This window comes from Fusarium poae (assembly GCF_019609905.1).
Source record: "Fusarium poae strain DAOMC 252244 chromosome Unknown contig_1, whole genome shotgun sequence".
Lineage (NCBI taxonomy): Eukaryota > Fungi > Ascomycota > Sordariomycetes > Hypocreales > Nectriaceae > Fusarium > Fusarium poae.
Window position 1 is genome coordinate 1140632 of NW_025408659.1, and position 20851 is coordinate 1161482.

At 49.2% G+C, this 20851-nt stretch overlaps 6 protein-coding genes across 6 annotated transcripts; 3 read left to right on the forward strand and 3 right to left on the reverse strand.

The window, feature by feature from the left end:
* Positions 1-1950: 1950 nt before the first annotated feature.
* On the forward strand, positions 1951-3046 carry FPOAC1_013122 (uncharacterized protein; the record flags this gene model as incomplete). The annotated part of the gene is made up of 2 exons (XM_044857464.1): positions 1951-2518; positions 2568-3046. The coding sequence occupies 2 exons, from the start codon at positions 1951-1953 to the stop codon at positions 3044-3046; spliced, it is 1047 nt and encodes a 348-aa protein (XP_044701647.1).
* A 2843-nt stretch (positions 3047-5889) lies between these two features.
* Positions 5890-7041, forward strand: FPOAC1_013123 (uncharacterized protein; the record flags this gene model as incomplete). The annotated part of the gene is made up of 3 exons (XM_044857465.1): positions 5890-6181; positions 6431-6701; positions 6903-7041. 3 exons carry the CDS (start codon positions 5890-5892, stop codon positions 7039-7041), a joined length of 702 nt encoding a protein of 233 aa, XP_044701648.1.
* A 241-nt stretch (positions 7042-7282) lies between these two features.
* Positions 7283-7887, reverse strand: FPOAC1_013124 (uncharacterized protein; the record flags this gene model as incomplete). Its single annotated transcript, XM_044857466.1, has 2 exons — positions 7283-7288; positions 7384-7887. The coding sequence occupies 2 exons, from the start codon at positions 7885-7887 to the stop codon at positions 7283-7285; spliced, it is 510 nt and encodes a 169-aa protein (XP_044701649.1).
* A 432-nt stretch (positions 7888-8319) lies between these two features.
* Positions 8320-8925, reverse strand: FPOAC1_013125 (uncharacterized protein; the record flags this gene model as incomplete). Its single annotated transcript, XM_044857467.1, has 1 exon — positions 8320-8925. One exon carries the CDS (start codon positions 8923-8925, stop codon positions 8320-8322), a length of 606 nt encoding a protein of 201 aa, XP_044701650.1.
* Positions 8926-15372: 6447 nt separating this feature from the next.
* Positions 15373-16000, reverse strand: FPOAC1_013126 (uncharacterized protein; the record flags this gene model as incomplete). Its single annotated transcript, XM_044857468.1, has 2 exons — positions 15373-15813; positions 15974-16000. 2 exons carry the CDS (start codon positions 15998-16000, stop codon positions 15373-15375), a joined length of 468 nt encoding a protein of 155 aa, XP_044701651.1.
* Positions 16001-16273: 273 nt separating this feature from the next.
* FPOAC1_013127 (uncharacterized protein) lies at positions 16274-18058 on the forward strand (the record flags this gene model as incomplete). Its single annotated transcript, XM_044857469.1, has 3 exons — positions 16274-17373; positions 17420-17850; positions 17898-18058. The coding sequence occupies 3 exons, from the start codon at positions 16274-16276 to the stop codon at positions 18056-18058; spliced, it is 1692 nt and encodes a 563-aa protein (XP_044701652.1).
* Between the last annotated feature and the right edge of the window lie 2793 nt (positions 18059-20851).

Consider the following 20851-nt stretch of genomic DNA (forward strand, 5'->3'; position numbering starts at 1 on the left):
GTTTGCCCAAGAGCCAAGAAGATAGGCTGGCTTTCTGGATCCTCCGCCAGGAGTCCTTGGGCTATGCTCTGTCCCACAGTCAGATCCGCGCTTGTGTCATGGGCTTGTTGAGACAGCAGGGCGAACATCCCGACTTAGGACGCAACTGGGTGATCAAGTTTATCAATCGCCGCGCAGATCTAAAGACCAAGATGGGTAGACGTCAAGAAGCTAAAAGGTTCGACTCTTTTACCCCTAAAGCGGTTCATTGGTACTTTGATATCCGGGACGGCCAGTGATCGGAATGGTCTGGTATGAGTTGGTATTGGTATGGTAAATACCGCCAAGACTTGGTATGGTTTGGAGAAATCTCAATACCATGCATGGTATTACCGGTAACGTAATCCATAAGCGAGCGCCGCACATAAGCGAGCGCCGCACTTCCCCACGCGACGCGTCTCTTCTACATTCAACACCCAAAAACCGCCACAATAAGACATGTCTTCGGTTCCGTACGAAGCCAGGGTGAATGAATCTAGCTCTCGAAGCTATTCAGAAAGACCAAAATCTTAGCATACGGGCCGCAGCGAAGATCTACGGGGTGTCCGATCGAACCATTCGCCGACGACGCGATGGCTCTGCTGCACGACACGATACTGTACCCAATTCGAGGAAGCTTACACAGTTAGAAGAAGAGGTCATTGTCCAGTATGTGATTGAGTTGTGCACACGATCTTTCCCGCCTAGATTACGTGGCGTGGAAGATATGGCCAACCAACTGCTTCGCACACGCGACGCGTCGGCTGTTGGCAAGAACTGGACCTCTAACTTCGTTAGACGCCGGCCAGAGCTCCGTATGCGTTTTTCTCGGAAATATGATTATCAGAGAGCCAAATGCGAAGATCCGAAGGTTATTTCTGAGTGGTTTGCACTCGTATGGAACGTTAAAGCCAAGTATGGCATACTAGATGAGGACACCTACAACTTCGACGAGACTGGGTTTATGATGGGTATCATCTTCGCATGCATGGTGGTCACTACCTCAGATGGCCGCGGCAAGGCCAAGCTGGCACAGCTCGGCAATCGAGAGTGGGCAACGGTGATCCAAGGTGTGAATGCGCAAGGCTGGGCCATCCCGCCATTCATCATCCTGGCCGCGCAGTACCATCTAGCCAACTGGTACACAGAGAGTAACCTTCCGGCCGACTGGATGATCACAACTACAGACAATGGCTGGACTACCAACGAAGTAGGTCTGGATTGGATCAAGCACTTCGACAAGCATACAGCGAGTCGTACGAAAGGCACCCATCGGCTGTTGATCCTTGACGGCCACGAGAGCCACCACTCCACCATTTTCGAGCTCTACTGCAAAGAACACAACATTGTTACACTCTGCATGCCTTCCCATTCCTCTCATTACCTCCAGCCGCTAGACGTTGGGTCAAGGTTCCGATCAACTACACCAACTACACTTTTCGACCCAGAGTAGTGTAAGTGTAAATTATGTAAGCAGCTGTCCGGTGTAGTGGGTGTAGTGTGCTACACCAGCGCCTTTGGTGGATGTAGTTGACGGTTGGTTTGTCGTACACTTCGCTCACGTGACTTGCGCTCTTGATCATGGATGGTACTACCCTCACTCTCTCCCTCGTCGCCCTGAGCCCTCAGCCATGCCGTTGCTTGTTCTACTAATTCGCCATCACTCATCCCAAGACCCTCATAAATCTACTCTTCCTCGCGCCACGAGATCAACATCGGATCCAGTTCCTTGACGATCCCAGCCCTACCATCCAGGACCACCTAATGCATAACCCCACCTAATGCATAACCAAAATTTCGCTTCTCCCATACAAAATTCAAATTTTCAATTGAATTGTATTCGGCCAGGCATGAAGATACTCGCGAACGAAGACCTGCACTGAAACTGGTTCGAGTTTTGAGAAAGCTGATGTTGCAGAACTAGTCAAAAAGATGCTGAAACAGCTACTTGACACTGATGACAAAGATCGAGCATTTCTCCAGGTGAAGCCGCCGGTGGTGCTGATGGTCAACAATCTAGGTGGTGTAAGTGTACTTGAACTTGGCGCCATCACCGCTGTTGTGGGCAGACAATTGGCGTCTGGCTATAACATCCAGCCAGTTCGTGTCCTGTCTGGCACGTACATGACGAGTCTCAACAGCATGGGCTTCTCAATCACGTTGCTAAGCCTTGACACCAGGAACAGCCACCATCTATTGGAGCTACTCGACGCACCAGCTCAGGCAGTTGGTTGGAGTGCTCCGATTAAGCCCGAAGCGTGGCGTGCGGCTGAGGCAGCTGTCCCAAACAATTATGAGACTGACGAGGATGAGCCCAAGATGAGAAAGAGGTCACGAATTGAGAACGCTGCTGACGTGGGGACATATGACACCGCCAAGGCTACAAACACCCTTATGAGCGGATTGAGGAGGCTTATTAAAGCGGAGCCAGAGATCACTCGTTACGACACAATTGTCGGCGACGGTGATTGTGGAATAGGTCTCAAGAGAGGTGCTGAAGGTAAATTGTCATCTCTTTACATGTGTCCTGGTGCTGATTGTTTTTGTAGCTGTTTTGCACCGCGTTCTGGACCAGCCTCTAGTTGGGAGCGCCGTGTTGGATTTGACTACTATTTTACCAATAATCGAGACTTCAATGGATGGGACTTCCGGAGCTCTCTATTCAATCTTCCTCAACGCCCTTCTACACGCCTTTCAGAGCAGAGGGCCAGGAGCAGCAACACATGAGGCTTGGGCCTTCGTACTTGAGCAGAGTAGTAGTGTTTTAGCTAGATATACACCAGCGCGTATCGGCGACCGTACTGTCATTGATGCTCTGGAGCCATTCATTCAAGAACTCGTCAAGACTAACAGCTTGATTCGAGCAGCAGAGGCTGCAAAGCATGGGGCAGAAACAACTATAGGCATGAGGGCTAGCCTGGGACGGAGTGTATACGTTGGTGGTTCTGGGTTCCAGCAGGTGCCGGATCCTGGGGCATGGGGTTTGAGTGAGTTTCTTGCTGGGCTTGCAGGCTTAGATGCCAATTAGTTTATAGTGTTTATATAGAGTTTTACTTTCTAGACTTTTGTATTCCTTGCAACTAATTAACTTACAGGAATTGTCTTAAATCTGGCTTCTTTAAGTTTCTTTAATTAAGTAATTTATTAATAGCTTATTAGTTACATTGCTTAAACAAACTATTATATACTAACAACAGCCCTATAACAGCCAGTATCTTATAACTATTATACTCTAGTTAATAACTAACTCTAACTGTAAGTATAGCTTCTCTTATAACGTGTTTGATAAGCAAGCTGACCAGACAAGCAAGTTGACCACTTTCCTTCTTAACCTATAGGTTATCCCTCTCTGCCCGACCTATAGGTTTAAAAGGTTCACTTTCACTCGCTAAACTTATCCCTAGATGACTCAAGAACTACCTGACAAGTTCTTGCATTATGCCCGGCCTTCCTCGACTACCACTTCTTGCTGATTCGGCCACTACCTGCGTATCAAAATCCATCTGATCAATTACTTGCGATGCTTCCTGTACCATCCAGGACCACCTAACGCATAATCCCACCTAATGCATAACCAAAATTTCGCTTCTCCCATACAAAATTCAAATTTTCAATTGAATTGTATTCGGCCAGGCATGAAGATACTCGCGAACGAAGACCTGCACTATATTACTTTTTCCATTAGATTTTCATATCGGCTTGAATTTTTCCCGTTCCGCCCTGTAGCCTGGTTCTCTAGCCCTTTGAATTTTGTCGCATTTCACCTCATGTACCCTAGGCGACTCCATCCACTCAAGCCGAACTTTTACCTAATTTACTCGCCGCAACTCCTTCCGTAATGGTTCGCCGTAACTATACCGAAGATGACGTAGCTGAGGCTATATTTGACACCACCGATAGAGGCCTCTCACAGAATGAGGCGGCCCAGAAACGTGGAGTACCTCAGTGGACCATTTCGAGACGACATTCCGGTCAAGCAAGCAGGAATGAACGTATCCAGGCCCACCAGCGTATTCCAAAGAGCCAGGAGGAGACGCTTATTCGTTGGGTGCTGCGACAAGAGTCCCTGGGCTATGCTCCCTCGCACAGCCAGCTCCGCGCCTGTGTCGAGGCCATCCTTCAACAACAAGGCGATAACAAACCTTTGGGCAAGCACTGGACCACCAGGTTCGTCAAACGTCACCCAAAACTATCTACCAAGATTGGAAAACGTCAAGAAGCCGCCAGATTTGACGGCTTTACTCCGAAGGCGGTCAATTGGTACTTCGATATCAGAGAGAACGAGTACGGCTGGATCAAGCCTGAGAACACGGTTAACGTGGACGAGGGCGGCATAATGGTTGGTTTCGGTAAGTCTTCTATAAGTACTCTATAGGCTTTTATAGGGCATAGCTAATTGGTTGTCCATGAGGCCTGGACAGCCTCGTGATTGGGAGCTCTGACCCGAAGAAGAAGGCGATGTTGAAAGGCGTTCAGTCGCGCACCTGGACTTCGTTTATTGAGGCTGTCACCGCAACTGGCCGTGCTTTGAAACCGGGAATTATCTTTAAAGGAAAAGAGCTGCAGAAGCAGTGGTTTCTGAGCGAATTCGAATTGATAGCGGACTGGCACTACATCACATCCCCGAACGGCTGGACAGACAACCATATTGCTCTCGAGTGGTTGAAGGACGTTTATCTACCACAAACGGAGCCTCATCATGCATCGGATGCGAGACTTATTATCCTTGATGGTCACGGGAGCCATGCGCAGGTGAGCATCTCGGTGTTTTCGCCGCTGAGTCACCCGCTATAGGGTCGCTGACGAGCAGTCAGGACGAGTGGATGGCTACGTGCTTTCTGAACAACGTCTACTGCTGTTACTTACCAGCACATTGTTCCCATGGTCTGCAGCCATTAGATAATGGGATTTTTAATGTCATCAAAGGTGCGTACCGGAAAGAACTCCAAATGCTGGCTAGTTTGACCGATTCTGCGCCGGTTGACAAAGTCAACTTTATCCGGGCATACGCGAAAGCCAGGGAGGCGGGCATGAGGAAAGATATTATCTTATCCGGCTGGAGATTTACTGGAAATTGGCCTATAAATCGTCATAAGGCTCTAACACATCCTGAAATTCAACCGGACAAAGAAAAACTGCTGGAAGAGTTCAAGACGCCGAGCCCTCCTCAACTGCACTCAGATGATACGCCGAAAACGAGTCGGCAAGTGAGGGAAATGGCCAAACACCGAAGCCGTCCGACCAGGCGGAAGTACAGTAAGATCGCAATGGGACTGGAAGCTTTAGAGATGAAGGTGGCCGTTCAGAATGCGCGGATTACTGGCCTCGAGGAGCAGATGGCTCAGGTGCGGCGAGGGAAGAAAAGAAAGGCGGTACCAAACCCGAACCAACGATTCGTGGCTCTGTCGGAGAATCTAGCGGCTGGAGAAGCTCTTCCTGACTCAAAAGAGGCAGAAATAGAGGTGGATGTGGATGAGGAGGTCGAGTCGGTGATTGAGGTGGGTGTCAGGTCAGAGGATGAAAGTGACGACTTTAGGGTCGTAACAAAACACTGCCAGCGCACACGGAGCGGTCGGGAGATCAAAAAACCACGCAGGCAGTAAAAATTAAGCAATTTTCTAGAAACTTTCTCCAAAGCCTCATTTATTAATTGAGAATCGGGCCTGTTTTTGTGGACATCAAAATTTGAATTTTGTATTGGGGGGGAGCGAAATTTTGGTTATGCATTAGGTGGTCCTGGATGGTACGCTCTACCGAGACACAGGAGTCCCGACAGCCCGCGTAGCTCTAGAAGACGCAAAACATCGGTTCGGCCTAAGGATCCAAGCAGTACACAAAGACCACCCCTTAGCCGCAAGGGCCCAGAGAGAGATGTGGAAGAAGCGCTTTCACAACCGACGCCCAGCGGGAGCACTCAAACCGCCACAGACCCGACTGCAGCGAGCCAGCATGTTGCAAGCAACATTCCCAAGGCCTAGACAGGCCCTGGGAAAGCGTCTGACAGCAGCCGTCTCCGTCACAAACAACAGGAACAAGAAAGAAGCTGCGAAAGAATTTCAACAATGGCAAAAGGATCTGCCAGATACACATCTAGTGGCCTTCTCGGACGGGTCTCAGGACGAAAAGGGAGCCGTCGGATGGGGATACGCAATCTATCGAGATGGTAGGAAGATCGTCCAAGGCAAGGGACGCCTAGGGATAGCAGAGGTCTTTGACGGCGAAGCTGAAGGGGCAAGGAACGCCCTCAAGAGGGCCTGCCAAATAGACGCAGGAGCACAGATACACATTTGCATCGACAACACATCCGTTATCGCTGGCCTTCTCGGCGATGCGCCAACTAGCTCGCAAGAGGCCTTTCTAGAATTTCAAGAGATTGCCCAGGCGGTGGCAGTCAATGTACGATAGGCCCCAGGACACGAGGACATTGAGGGCAATGAGGAAGCAGATCGCCTAGCAAAAGAAGGGACTAAGATGCTGATGGGCAACCCGAACATATCCGCAACCTATGCCGCCGCAAAACGAAAGATCAGAGAGACCAGAGACCGACACTTCCGCGACTGGTGGCAGGAAGCTCTCCCAAGACATAGGAGCTATCACGCCCTGGATCTCAAGACAGCTACTCTGAAATGTCACAGAGAGCTCAGTCTACCCCGAGGCACACTCCACCACCTTCTAGCCTGCAGGTCCACCCACGGAGACTTCCAGAGCTATCACAGACGATTTAACCACCAAGACGCCACAAAATGCACGTGCGGCAAGGATCAAGACCCCTGAGCACCTAGTCTTCTGCCGGAAGGTCCAGAGACTCAGGTCCCAGTGGCCTCAGCTAAAGAAAGAGCCCCAGGACGACAGGGAGTGCTGGACTGAACTCATCAAACAACCAGAAAGGTTCGCAGTTTTCCTCGAGATGACAAGATTCTACGAAAAGATATGTCCAAACGCAAGGACAACCCAGACACAGTCAAGAACGAGCGAGTCCCGGCCAAGGACGAGCCAACCCATGGAAACCCAGGAACAGGCTAGCCCTTCCTGACCCTACTTTCCCTACTAACTCTTATTTCCTTTGTCGCATATCCAACTAATAAATGATAAATAAGCATATAACTTGCCGCAAAGTCCCAGGACTTACAGCCCCGCAAGAACCCAAGATTGTACACGAGCTCAACCGGCGGAGCCACGGGAACAACGCAACAAACACCAGTAGCCATTGTGCTTAATTTGCAGGATATTCTTAATACGGTAATTTCATATGTACAGTATCTCTCTAGATCTAGATAGTCCCCTGCACGCCCCATGCCCTTCGGGAGGCTGGGAATACCTATTCCCCCCGGCGTTAAATAAAAGAAGAAGAAGAAGTAGTTGAACAATCTCAGTGTGCTCATGAGCTGCAGCAATATGCAAAGCTGTGTTGCCGTAGCAATCCTTTGCCGAAACATCTGCTCTAGCATCTATGAGAAGCTTTGCAATTCGTGTCTCCCCAAACAATGAGACGACGTGGAGGGGCGTTTCTTCATCGATATTACGACTGCCAACATTCGCTCCCGCCTTTAGGAGCATTTCGGTGATCTTCACATCTCCACCGGCAGACGTGTTGTGCAATGGAGTGACTCCATCATAGCTTGCTGCAGAGACGTTTGAGCCAGCGTCAATGAGTAACTGCACGGCTTTCTCGTCGCCGAACTGGACCGCGCAGTGAAGAGGTGTGAAGTCGCGTGGCGTTTGCGTAGCGGATGTATCAGCGCCGCTTTGCAAAAGGTCTTCTAGCCGTCGATTGTTTTGATGAAAAGCTGCTTGATGCAGAGTTGTAAGGTCTGCGGGATCATCGCCTGGGGCGTGGCATGGGCAACCTTGCATCGGCGATGCAGACATTATGAAGAGTTAAGAAATGCTGCAGCGAGAATTAAAGTCAGCTGAGGGAACTTTTCAGATATGAGAAAAGTGTTTAATAAAGCGTGAATTTCCTTGGGGCTATTCAGGCACCAGGTCGGTCATTGCCATTTGGAGTTGTGGACCAAGCCGAAGCTAGCTGAAACCTAGGCTCGAATTGGCAGGTATCACAAGAACCTCACGGCAACATCCGTCCAGCATGTTTCAACTAGAGCTGGATCTTAAGATATTGAGTTTCATGACAACTCGCCGGTAGTATCGTCAAGCGTTTGCAAAGTGGTACTGCCAAACTCTTCAATTGCTTTTGAAGGGATCGCCAAATTAGCTCTTGTAACATTTTTGACCTCGCCTAATATTCTGTTGCTTTCTCGCCTGCAAGCCATCATTAGTCCCAGAGCAAGACCCTGGCATGCTCTACAGGTATCCCAAATCCTTAAACGCCATCTGCAGAATCTCACGAATGACGTTCTGCTTCCTATTATTATACTCCATAACATCCTCCCCGTTCTCAACACTCGCCTTCGCAGCCTCCCTCTTGATATTCTCGTAAGCTTTCCTATCGTCCTCATTCTTCCTCAGCCAATCTGTAAAGATCCTGTGCCTCACCACCTCCGGGCATCCAGGACCCCAAACATGCAGATTCGTCGGCACGGGTTCATAATCGCAAAAGAGGCGATGTCCATGCCAGCCTGGCTCCCTAACGAGAAAATGAAAACCAGCAGCTTCGAGAGCGTTTGCGTAGGAGGCTTCATCGTTGATATCTTTGACGGTCAGGTCAATATCGATTACAGCTTTTGCTGGCAGACCTGGGACGCTGGTAGAGCCAACGTGGTTGATTGACACTGCTGTATCGCCGATGGCGGATTCGATGCGCGTTTTAGCACGGGCGAAATGCTCTGGCCATTTTGGATCGGGTTCAACAATGGCGATGGGTTGTTTGTATTTGCGAAGTGCAACTCTGTCGATGAGTGAAGGATCAAAGTCGTATTCCTTTAGTAGTTCTTCAATTGTTGGTGTCATGATGAAATTTGAGAAGGAAAAATGGCCGTATTTTCTATTGACGCCTTTCTGCAGTGTATATAGATAGAGACAACGCGAGGCATGGCACGAGTTAGCGCAGGTTATATATAAATGGTGTTGGAGGCTCAGATTCACTGGGATTTTGCTGACCAGGCTGCATTAGGTCAGTTGTTTTCCCCGCACCGGACAAGCCTTCCTCATTTGTCGTGGCTCGGTGACTCATTCGCCGATGGTTTCCGGGATAAGTTGCCGTGAATCACTAATACGATTGGAATAACGTTATAAAATAAATTAAATAAAAACCTTATAAAAATATTTAGCTTATCAAACTCAGACGCATCGTTAACACTCCGTCCCTGTTCCATATACGATGGTATAAATGTCATAGCTGGGTCCGAAAAAGTCCCATATGGTGACGGTTGGGTTTCCAAGGAAGTAAACTAGTCCGTACTAGGGTTATATTGGCAGATTGCGTAAGGCGTGATGCTGAGCATTGCGAAGTGTCATGTCTCTTAATGATCAAATAATGGGTGTCAGGCTTAGTGATGTAAAGATGCTGTATTGATAGCTGGTGAGCTAAGTTCTATCTACTGCTAAAGGAGTGTGTATATATACTGTGGTGTATATGAGTCGAACGGAGTCAGTTCGACTCTGTTCGTCCTTCGTCATGTAAGTCGAATGGTGGGCGTTCGACTTGTACAGGGTAGGTGACTGTTGATGTTGCAAACTGCCTGCTTGTGACAAGCAGATTTGTCCAAACAACAGACAAACCAAAGGACAAGCTGAAGGTGCCTATCTAGGCAAGATTGAAGTGAATTGGGTCTTCTTGGGTATATAGAAGGAAGAAATTTCCCTCCTAGAGGCCTTCTTCTTGTTCTGTAGTTATTCTAGTTATCCTGTCAATGTCCTATTTTGCCTCGATTTTGTCCGTGTTGATGACTCATGTTCTAGAACCTTGCAAAAGTTGATTGGGGAAAAAGATGGGTCATGTGCGTCAGAGTGTGTTGGGTCGTAACAAAAACACTATCCCTTTTTCAGTAAAAGAGGAGCTAGCAGGGGTGTAAGCCAATGAGCAGTGGTAAGTTCCCTCTTTTACTGAAAACGGGACAGATAATTCAGTCCGAAGGACTTCTATTACGACGATAACTTGAAAGCATAACCTCTGCTCTCATTGGCCAGGCGTGTCTTATGTACCCACTCATCGGGGACTGGTCAGAATGTGTCTTGTGTCCCCACTCTGTAATGTCGGCCTGCCAACGCCCAGCCCTTCCCCATTCTTCCTCTTCAATCCGTCCCTTCAATCCAACATATCCATCATGGCTGATTTCATCACTTCAACGAAGGTTTGCAGGAATTGCAAGCGGGCGAAGCCGGAAGATCAATTCATGTCGAAGAAAAATTCTTCCATATCATGTGGAAGGCTTACGGTTAACTGTCTCGACTGTAGGAACCGGCAAGCCCCACGCGCCCCTAAGCGTACCGCAGAACATGCCGAGCTACCCCCAATACACCGAGAAGGACCGGCATTGATAGACTTGCAATTATGTACACCAATTAACCCACAAGAATCTATTCTGCTGGGAACACCAGTTGCCACATCATCACGAGCAGGCGCGGCGATTCCTTCCCCAGCAGGTCCCTCAATTGCTTCTCAAGAAGGCGTACAACTTGGGACGCCGATTGAATCTCCGGTATCGAGTCCGTCTCCTTGGCCGAGATCGGCCCGGGGAAGATATGCCCGCCAAGTTGTGCAGCCGCAACAGTCGGCTATCGAATGCCCGGTCATGGAACGTCGATTTTTCGAGCTTCCGGATCCTGACTGGATGCGTGATCTGTCGCATTGCCCGTTGTCTGGTAGAGATAAGGAGCTCCTGGAGAAGTTCTGGACGGAGCTGGAGAACGACGGAATGGAACACTGCGCTCGTTGTCAGGAGACATGGTTTGATATGGGCTTGAAAGATGGCATTTGCAAGCGTTGCATTGCCAAGGACAAGAACAAAAAGGAGGACGAGCCTTGGTTTTTTTCAGCCGAAAATCAGTTAGATTTTGGCTTAATCCCTGCGTTCCTCCCCCAATTGACAATAGTAGAAGAGATGCTAATTGCTCGTGTTCATGTGTTCGTGAACGTCATGCAGGTTCGAGGGCAGCAGTATAAGTACCGTGGCCATATTGTGCACTTTCTCCGCGATGTTGGCAAAGTGTATCGCCAACTTCCCCTTCTACCTACTGAATTGGATGTTATCCTGCTACGCCCTCCGAACGCAAGCGAACATGCCCACCTTAACCGCCAATTCAGACGCCAATTCCGCGTACGCCGTCGTTGTCTTCAGGCGTGGCTGGATTTCCTGTCTCAAAACCACCCGGGCTACCGAGATATTACTGTCTGCCAGACACGGATGTCGGTGCTGCCTGAAGATGGCGATGTACTTGACCAGGTTGCTACTGCGGAATCCACCGATCTTCCCTCAGCTAATTTGGGTACCGCGGAGCATGACGATGTTGAGCCAGACGAGGTTGATCAGTGCGCAGTGCCAGATCTGCTACCAGAGGATACAGAGATGGAAACATTACATTTGCACGTTCTCGGCGAAGAGCGCGATGAGCCGCTTCCTGTACGGCCACCGACGCAACAACGTCAGCTTGATATGCCAGACATTCAGAGGACGCCGATCAATGAGTTCAACCAGTCACAGGCACTCCTGTCCCTAGCCTTTCCAACACTATTTCCTCGCGGTCAAGCCGATTTCGTTGAGCCAAGGTTACGGCCTATCAAGTATGCGGACTACATACAGCATGCCCTTCGATGGCACGATGGCAGATTTGCCCGTCATCCCACTTTCCGGTTTGTGGTTTTCAACATGCTGATGCGAGCACAGGCACGGGCGAAAAGCAGCTATTTCGTCAAGCAATACCAACAAAGGCAGGGCCTAACAACGCGAGATGATCTACTCGAAGCTTTCCAGAACCCCGAATCTGCAGAAGCTCAGCAGTTGCTCAATTCCATCAACCGCCAGGCAGCACAACTTCGCGGGACACGCCCCTATTGGTACCGAAAGCGTCGAGAACTTGAGTCTTACGCCTACAACCTCAACTGTCCTGGTGCTTTTATTACATTCAGTCCAGCAGACCTACACTGGAGAAGCCTATATCAACATTTGCCCCAGTTTCAAGACTGGCAGGAGCTGCCCGAGCAACAGCGAATGGGCATGTCTAGCAAACTTCTCAGGGACAACCCACATATTGCAGCCTGGCACTTCTACAGGCGGTTTGGCTTATTCAGAGATATCGTTCTCAAGCAGAAATTCAACGTCACTGATTATTGGAACAGGTACGAATGGCAGGGTCGTGGGAGTAGCCACTGCCATGGCCTATTCTGGATGGACGGTGCGCCCGGTGTCGACCTGGAAAACGAGGATGCACGTAAGGAGTTCGCCCGTATCTGGAGATTCCACGTCACAGCTTTCAATCCTGAGCCAGCTCGAGTGCTACAGCAGGGAGAAGGTAACCCGTTGGCTGTAAATCCCTTACAGCATCCCCTGACGTTTCAATGGCTCTCACAGGTTCTGAACCGCTGCCAACGCCACCATTGCAGTGAGGCATACTGCCTACGAAAGAAGAAGGGTTCAGAAGAGATTTCTTGCCGCTTCTTCTTCCCGCGAGACACAAGAGATACGGCTGAGGTTGTTCGACGACAAGGACAATCCTACTTCTCCTTCGAGGCGGCCAGGAATGACAGCCTTATGAACCACTATAACCGGTGCCTGAGTCTTGGCTGGTTAGCCAACATTGATATCTCCCCCCTGTACCAGCCTCCAAGCTGTGATTAATTATGCAGCCAAGTATTGCAGTAAGATGGAGAAGCGGACTGACAGTTATGCCGGCCTGGGGCGGCAAATCTTGCCCTATGTCTCCCACCAGAATCCACTTCTATCTTTTGCCTCGCGTCTGATGAACAAGTTGCTTGGTGAGAGAGACTTTTCGGGACAGGAGATCTGCCATATCTTGCTCAACTGCGAGCTGCAGGAGGGTACCCGTGTTATAAGAGCCGTCGATTGCCGTCCCTACGAGCAACAGGGACGGTCGCTTCGCCTCCAAGGTGACCATAACGACGGTGAGGTCGTTGGAATATATGAGAAGTATCTTTCTCGCCTTCGCCTTCATGAAGAACTCACTTATTTCGACTTCCTAGCCAACTGGAATACAAGCAAGAGGGATGGGAGAAAGTGGACACGCTGGAGTCGTCAAGCCAAGCCTCGCGTGCTATACTACTTCCCGCGGTACAAGTCCAATCCCCGACATCACCAATACGATGATTTTTGTCGTGTGAAGCTAATGCTGGCTCATTCACATCGCGATCCCAGCGAACTACGCAAGATCGACGGCATTAAGTATGACTCGTATGCGTCTGCCGCTGAAGTCTGTTATGCGAAGCACCAGCACCCTGATGACTATTATGGAACACCTGACGCTGAAGAACGTCGACCAGATCCGGACGAGTTCGAGGAAGAATTTCACGAGCCTGAACTTCTAGAGGAGGACTGGCTTGAACTTGCCCGCCAGCTTCCCGACTGCCCACCAAGCCAAGAGGCAATAGATCTTCTGGGTCGACGGGATATTGATATCCAATACGACTGGACGCCCCATGTCGGCCGCTACGCTGACCCAGGAATCGTTCAAGGCGATTATTGGCGCCACTTCATTGAGCAGCATTGTCTCTATATGGATGTTGAAGACCTGCCTTTAGACGTCCGTGATACGCTCAACCCGGAGCAGCGTGTAGTATACGATACCTTTATTGGGCACTTCCAAAGCGGCAGTGAGGAGCAGATTCTACTCCATGTTGACGGTGGTGGTGGGACAGGCAAGTCCTACATGATCAAAGTCCTGTCTTCGCATCTTCAGAGGCTTGCAGGTAACCGGCCCAGTCCAATCTGGAGAGTTGCACCCACCGGAGTTGCAAGCAACCAGATCATGGGGACAACATTACACTCTCTCCTCCGGCTACCCGTGGATAGGGCTTTTACAGAGCTATCCCCGGCAGATGCTAATGCTGTCCAGAATAAGCTACGCGACGTCAGGTATCTTGTGATTGATGAGAAAAGCATGCTGGGTCTGCGTCAGCTTTCGTGGATCGACAAACGCCTTCGCCAAGTCTTTCCTGGCAGAGCAACCGAATTCTTTGGCGGCATGAGCATCATCCTCGTTGGTGACTTCTTCCAGCTCCCGCCGGTTGCGAACAAGCCTCTCTACTTTGATGGGCCACTCAAGGATCTGCATGAGGTCTCTGGCCAGACAGCATATAGGGCATTCAACCACACCGTCTTCTTGAAGAAGGTCCAGCGGCAGCAGGGCGATGACCAGGCCGGCTTTCGTCTCGCGCTTTCAGAGGTACGTGGTCTCAAGTTATCCATCGAATCATGGAAACTCCTGAGCCAGCGTGTGCGGGTCAAGCTAAGCCAGCGCGAGGTAGATACGTTTGACGCTGCTCTTCGTATCTATAGTAAGAAGGCTCGTGTTGACGAGTACAACTACGAGCACCTCATCCGCTTGAAGCACCCAGCAATCAAAGCCATGGCGAAGAACATTGGTAATGGTGCTGACAAGGCAACATCGGAACAAGCTGGTAACCTGGCTGGCCAGTTTCCGGTATGTATTGGTGCTCGTCTCATGCTAACCCAGAATATCTGGCAACCAGCAGGCCTAGTCAATGGCGCCCGAGGAACAGTATATGACATCGGTTGGGCCTCTGGTGCTGATGCACATCGTGACCCGCCATGTGCCATCATGATGGTGATGGATAAGTATGCCGGGCCGTCATATTTAACCACAGACGACGGGCGCGAGGTAGTACCCATACTCCCAGTAAAGCGAGACTTCTTTCTGGGGACATCCGCGTGTACACGAAAGCAGTTCCCCCTTATGGTATCATATGCCATTACGGTTCATAAGTCACAGAGCATCACAGTGGACAAGATGGTGACGGATCTGTCTGAACGGGACTTCCAGACAGGGCTCAGCTATGTTGCAGTCTCCAGGGTCAAGATGTTAGACGGGTTAATGATCGATGCCCCATTTGAACGGGCATCTCTCCACTATGAGAAGCTACCTGATGGCAAGTATAGTTCTATAATGTTATTCACGCTTGAGGCTCTATAAGTCCTAACAGATTAGCAGGTGTTTTGATGAAAGTCCGGGACCAGGACCGGCGCAAGCAACAGCAACTTGACCGGCCACTATTCCAACCTGTTTTTTCTTGATGACGTCGCTATAGTACACAGAGAGTTCGAAAAAATGTCACGCATAGAGATACATCCTTCGGACTGTATTACACCCTCCCCACCGCTGGTGAGGGTGTCAGCATATTTTAGGGATGTAGGAAGCACACGAACACGATCGCAATTGACTGAATTCAATATCATCGGGGGCAAATGACCCGCCAGGAGTCTACTATGTCCGTCTGCGCTTAATCCTCCGCCCCTCATCCTCCCCAATTTCCCGTTTTCGTTTCCGACTCAGCGCAGGAATCTTCTTCTCCGCCGTATTATTTTCAACAAGAGTCTCCAGTCTGGAATTATCCTCGTCACAACTTGGTGGTGTTGTTGCCCCCATCGTTGTCGCTGAGCCAGAGTCGCTGCTGCTGTCGATATCAACCCAGGCCTCACGGAACAGCTTCTCCATCAGACCCTGGGGTGAATGACCTGGTCGCGTATTCTCAGCGATCTCCCGTCCGTATAATCTGCATCGCTCTTCCTGGCGGGAGAGAGCTAGTTCTATCGCTTGGTGCAGACGTTTGACGAACTCGTCATCGTTCGGGGGGGATGCCGGGACCGGTGTCGCAGGTGCGGGTATGAGATGGGATCCGGCTGTTTCAACAACATCAGGGAGAATCTAGACTGTCAGCGGTAATTGATTTGATGGAAAGACGCGTCTTACTACATCGTTGATGCGCTCGTAGAGTATCGCTTCAATCTGTCGCCATGGTGCTGGATGGCGAGGTGACAGATGTTCAGGTGTTGGTAGATGACATGATCGCGATTGTTCTGCTGACATGACGCATAGCGATAGTCAAGAGCATGGCGTCGCTGTCGTTGTGGCGGTTGCAGTGGTAATGGTAATAATGGTATGGAACGTTTGCTTGGTTAAAGTTTATCGCCCCGAGTAGAGTAGGCAATTGCACTGTCGGAGCGGAGATGAAATAGTCCGATACCGGAATAATCTTCCTCCGGCCCCATGTATGCACATGAGTACAGACGTTGATCGCTCGATGTGGATAAGCCAAGATGGCATACTAAACTATCCAACTAAACTATCCAACTAAACTATCCAACTAAACTATCCAACGGCAAAAATGGCATCCAGTCCGTCGAGCAGTCAAGCCACAAATGAGGACTTTCAGGGTCCTTTATCGTCCGCATCTCAATCAACAATAACTCTCAGACCTCAAAATGCCGAAGCGAAATTAGCATTCAGTCAGGTTGTCGATTGGTTGCTCGAAAAGTCTCAAGCAGATGACTTTCAGGCACAAGAAAGAGAGCAAGCAAGCCGTTGCATCTCAATCGTATCAAGACAAGTTCGTGATCAGCAGGTCAATAGACTTGTCGAACAGATTGAAACCGGTTGCCTTTCTTCTTCCTCTCCTATATCCTCTGGACGGAACGTTGATAAAGACAGACCGAGCGTGTATATTCACACTGGATGCTACTTCATCGACCTTGCGCGCCCTCCAGCTAACGACTTCCGAGGATGGGTCGCAGGCCGCAAAATCAGCAAGACCGACAACGACCTTATCCTATGTCTTGATAACTCTTCCCTCTTTGGCATTCGTCAACATCATGTTGCTTTCCAAGTCCACGAGACAGGCAGAATTCTTGTGCAAAAGATTTCTGATCGTGGCACCGTGGAAGTCAATGGCGATGTTCTCCACTCAAGAGAAATCAGATTGTTTAACCAGCATACCTCGTCTATTCGCCTCGGACAGTTGACGTACCTGGTTGAATATACTCGCCACAGCACCACACAAGATCACACTAAAGCTATGGCTGAATACATCCGTAAATTCTACGGCCACAAAATTCCACTCGATATCTCCATGACCCCGACTCCAGCGCCAGGAAACGCAATCCAGATCGGTCAATGGAGTCTCAGTAGCGCTGGAACAATAGGAGTAGGCGGCTCTGGGCGGGTTAGCGTTGGCGTGAATAAGAAGGGTGATGTTGTGGCCATAAAGAGAATGAATGTCTCAGAGAGAAATGGGAATTTGTTGAGGGGCAGGCGGAGCGTAATTGAGACGTTAACGTTGTTGGCTACTGCTGCCAAAGAGGAGAGAATTGTTCGACTTGTTGAAGTTATTACGGATGATCCAAATGCAACTAATAAAGCTGCTGATATATGGTTTGTCTTGACGCCGTTTACGCCAAGGACTTTACATGAGTACAAAGGTCCTTTGAAGTACGCTATACACTCTTTATAGAGGCTATGGCTAATTGTTTTCCAGGACGGAATCAGTTCGAAGCATGACGATAGCACTATTGGAAGCCCTCGCCTTCCTCCATGCCAACAACTGGATCCACGGCGACATAAAACCCATGAATATTGGCATCCGCAAATGGGACCTAGACCAAACATCCATAGTCCTCCTCGACACAGAAGACGCAATCTATGCACCCCGAGGCATCGCAACAGTGACGCCTGGAACGAAAGGAACAGTAGGCTATATATCTCCCGAGCGAGAGCTGGGAGAGTTTACCGCAACGACGGATGTTTGGGCTGTTGGTGTAGCAGCAATTTGGATGCTTCTTGGAAGACACCCATGGCAGTATCGTGTGAATCCTTGGAGAGAGGGTGAGGCCTTTGAAGGGAAGAGGTGGTTGTTTCATAGACATTATGACGCTGCGGTGAAGAGTATTGGGGAGTGTGAGGATGAAGGTAAGGTGGAGGATAATTTTATGAGAATTAAGCTGATATGATTGCAGAGCTTGGTACAGCTGTTTTGCGGATGATTCGGCATCCTTATGCTCGGACGGAAGAGCAGAAAAAGACAAGACCAGAATGTCGGGAGGTTCTCCAAATGTTGCGTGCTGGTTCAACTGGTGAGGGATTCGGACAGAAGCGAACTCGTATAGGTGCAACATGAAAAATATTTTCTCAAGGATTTCGCTATGATAATAGGAAAACAAAGTCACAGAAACATATTCCATTAAACTGTGTATTAAAAAATCTTGTGTTGATAATTGTTGGTGGCTTATCTGAGTCGCGCCATCATTTCGTTGATTCGGTTTGCTACAAACCTGGGCATATATCCTTTATCAATGGTGATCGGCGCTCGAAGCCGGACAAATCTTGTACTAAAAAGCGGCGATGCGAGGTTCGTAGCTTAGACAGCGCGCTCATGATCATATATGTAACGAATGGATTCGCAAGAATAGGCATGCAGAACTACTAGAACTGGTTTATTAATTTCTTAAATGAATCTTGATTGCTTTTCCGAGAATACCCCGGGATCTGAGAATCACAAGTTATCGCACCGAGCTTGTGCTGGGAGGTTTCCTCGCCGAATAAATTGGATACATCGGATAACGTGGTTGATAAGCGAATGCACCATCCAAGCGAGTGCACCAAAAATCCCTCATCCTACAACATTTTCATCTAATCAGATACTTCTCAACCACCAAAGATGTCACAACCTTTAGATGAGGCTAGAATCCTTCTTGCACTTCAAGCCCTTCAAAATAACCCCAAATTAAGTCTCCGACGCGCTTCAAGTATCTATAAGGTTAACTATTGGAAGCTACCATGCAGTACCCACCTGCCGGTCATACCCACCTACCGGTCAGCGAAAAAAGAAATTCCCCATACAAAATGTCCAACTTCGCTTGCACAGTGCTTGGCCAAAATTGAAGTTATTTACATGGAACATATTGTGTCTTACTGAGAGTTTCATGTTGTTTCATATTGGCATGTTCATTTGTATTTTACACAAGCAGTTTGGTCGCATGGCACTAATGTAAAATTTCTCGAAATGTCTCCTTCATCACCCAGCCTCCCCGAAATTTCATCAAACTTTTATCTGTAGCAGCTTCCTTTAATCGCCTTGAAAATGCCTCAACAGTCTTATACAGAGAATGATGTCATTGAAGCTATACTGGATGTTACAGATAATCACCTCTCGCAGCACCAGGCCGCCCAGAAGCATGGAATGCCCCAAACCACTCTGTCTGACCGATTAAGAGGCCTACCGTCAAAGTCCGAGGTCACCCAACCTGCCCAGCTGTTATACAAATCCCAAGAGGCTAGATTAGTTACATGGATACTTCGACAAGAGGCCTTGGGCTATGCTCCTTCCCACAGTCAAGTTCGCGCCACCGTAGCTGCCCTGTTGAGACAGCAGGGCCGGGAAAGGCCTATCGGTGTACACTGGCTAGCCAGGTTTATTAAACGCCATCCAGAGATCGATACGAAGGTAGGAAAACGCCAGGAAGCTGCAAGGTTCAATTCTTTTACCCCAATGGCTGTCAATTGGTACTTTGATATCCGGGAGAGAGAATATGGCTGGATCAAGCCTGAGAACACGGTTAATGTTGACGAGGGCGGTATCATGGCTGGATTTGGTGAGTACTGACCACTTCTGATACAAGACTTACCAACAAATTGCAAATCTAGGTTTGGATTCCTTGGTAATTGGCAGTAGCGATCCCAGGAGGAAGGCCTTCCTCAAAGGCTCGCAGTCCCGCACTTGGACTAGTTTTATCGAAGCCGTCACTGCAGATGGCCGTCTTCTAAAGCCGGGAATTATCTTCAAGGGCAAAGAACTTCAGAAGCAGTGGTTTATTGATGAGTTTAACAAGATCGCCGACTGGTATTATATCACGTCCGATAACGGCTGGACAGACAACCATATCGCGGTCGAGTGGCTCAAAGAGGTTTATCTGCCCCAAACTCAGCCAGCAAATGAGTCAGATGCAAGGCTCATAATATTAGATGGCCATGGGAGCCATGTATCTGTGGGTGTCTACCTGTTCTCGATCAGAAATACCGCTGACTGAAAATCCAGGATGAGTGGATGGCCACGTGTTTTTTGAACAACGTATATTGCTGTTACCTGCCTGCACATTGCTCTCATGGCCTACAGCCACTGGATAATGGTGTTTTCAACGCATCCAAGGCTGCATATCGAAAAGAACTCCAAAAACTGGCAAGCCTGACGGATTCTGCGCCGGTGGACAAGGTCAACTTCATCAAGGCTTATGCCAAAGCCAGGGAAGTGGGTATGACGAAGAAAAACATCCTTTCGGGCTGGAGAGTGACTGGAAACTGGCCGATCTCACGACGGAAAGCGCTCATGCATCCTGAGATTCAGCCAGACAAGAAGGAAACGACGCCTGGATCAGACGGCCACAGAGACGGGCAAGTCGACTCTGATAATACGCCAAAGACCAGCCGTCACATCAGAGACCTGGGGAAGAACAAGAGCCCCTCTACCAGAAGGCGGTATTCTGTGATATCAAAAGGGTTTGAAGCCCAAGAGTCCAAGATCGCCTCTTTGAGCACCAGAATAGCCAGCCTGGAGGAGGAAGTTGGCCGGTTGAGTAGAGGTAAGAAGAGAAAGGCGGTACCGAACCCCAATAAGAAATTTATGACGCTGGCAGAGGCTTTAGCGGCTGGTGACACAATTTCAGAGCCAAACGAAGCAATTGAAGGGGCGGGTGTTGTTGAGGATGTGATCGAGGTGGGAGGGATGGAAGAGGATGAGAGGTCATATTCAGGGAGGGAAGAATTAGGTGTCGTACGCACCCGCACAGGGCGTGAGGTTAAGAGACCTAGAGAATACTAAAATAGATCCAATTTTGATCTGAACTCCAGTGATTAACTTATTTTTACTATTTTTATTAAAATTTTCCCATGAGGTTACAAACGCGCATTATGTATG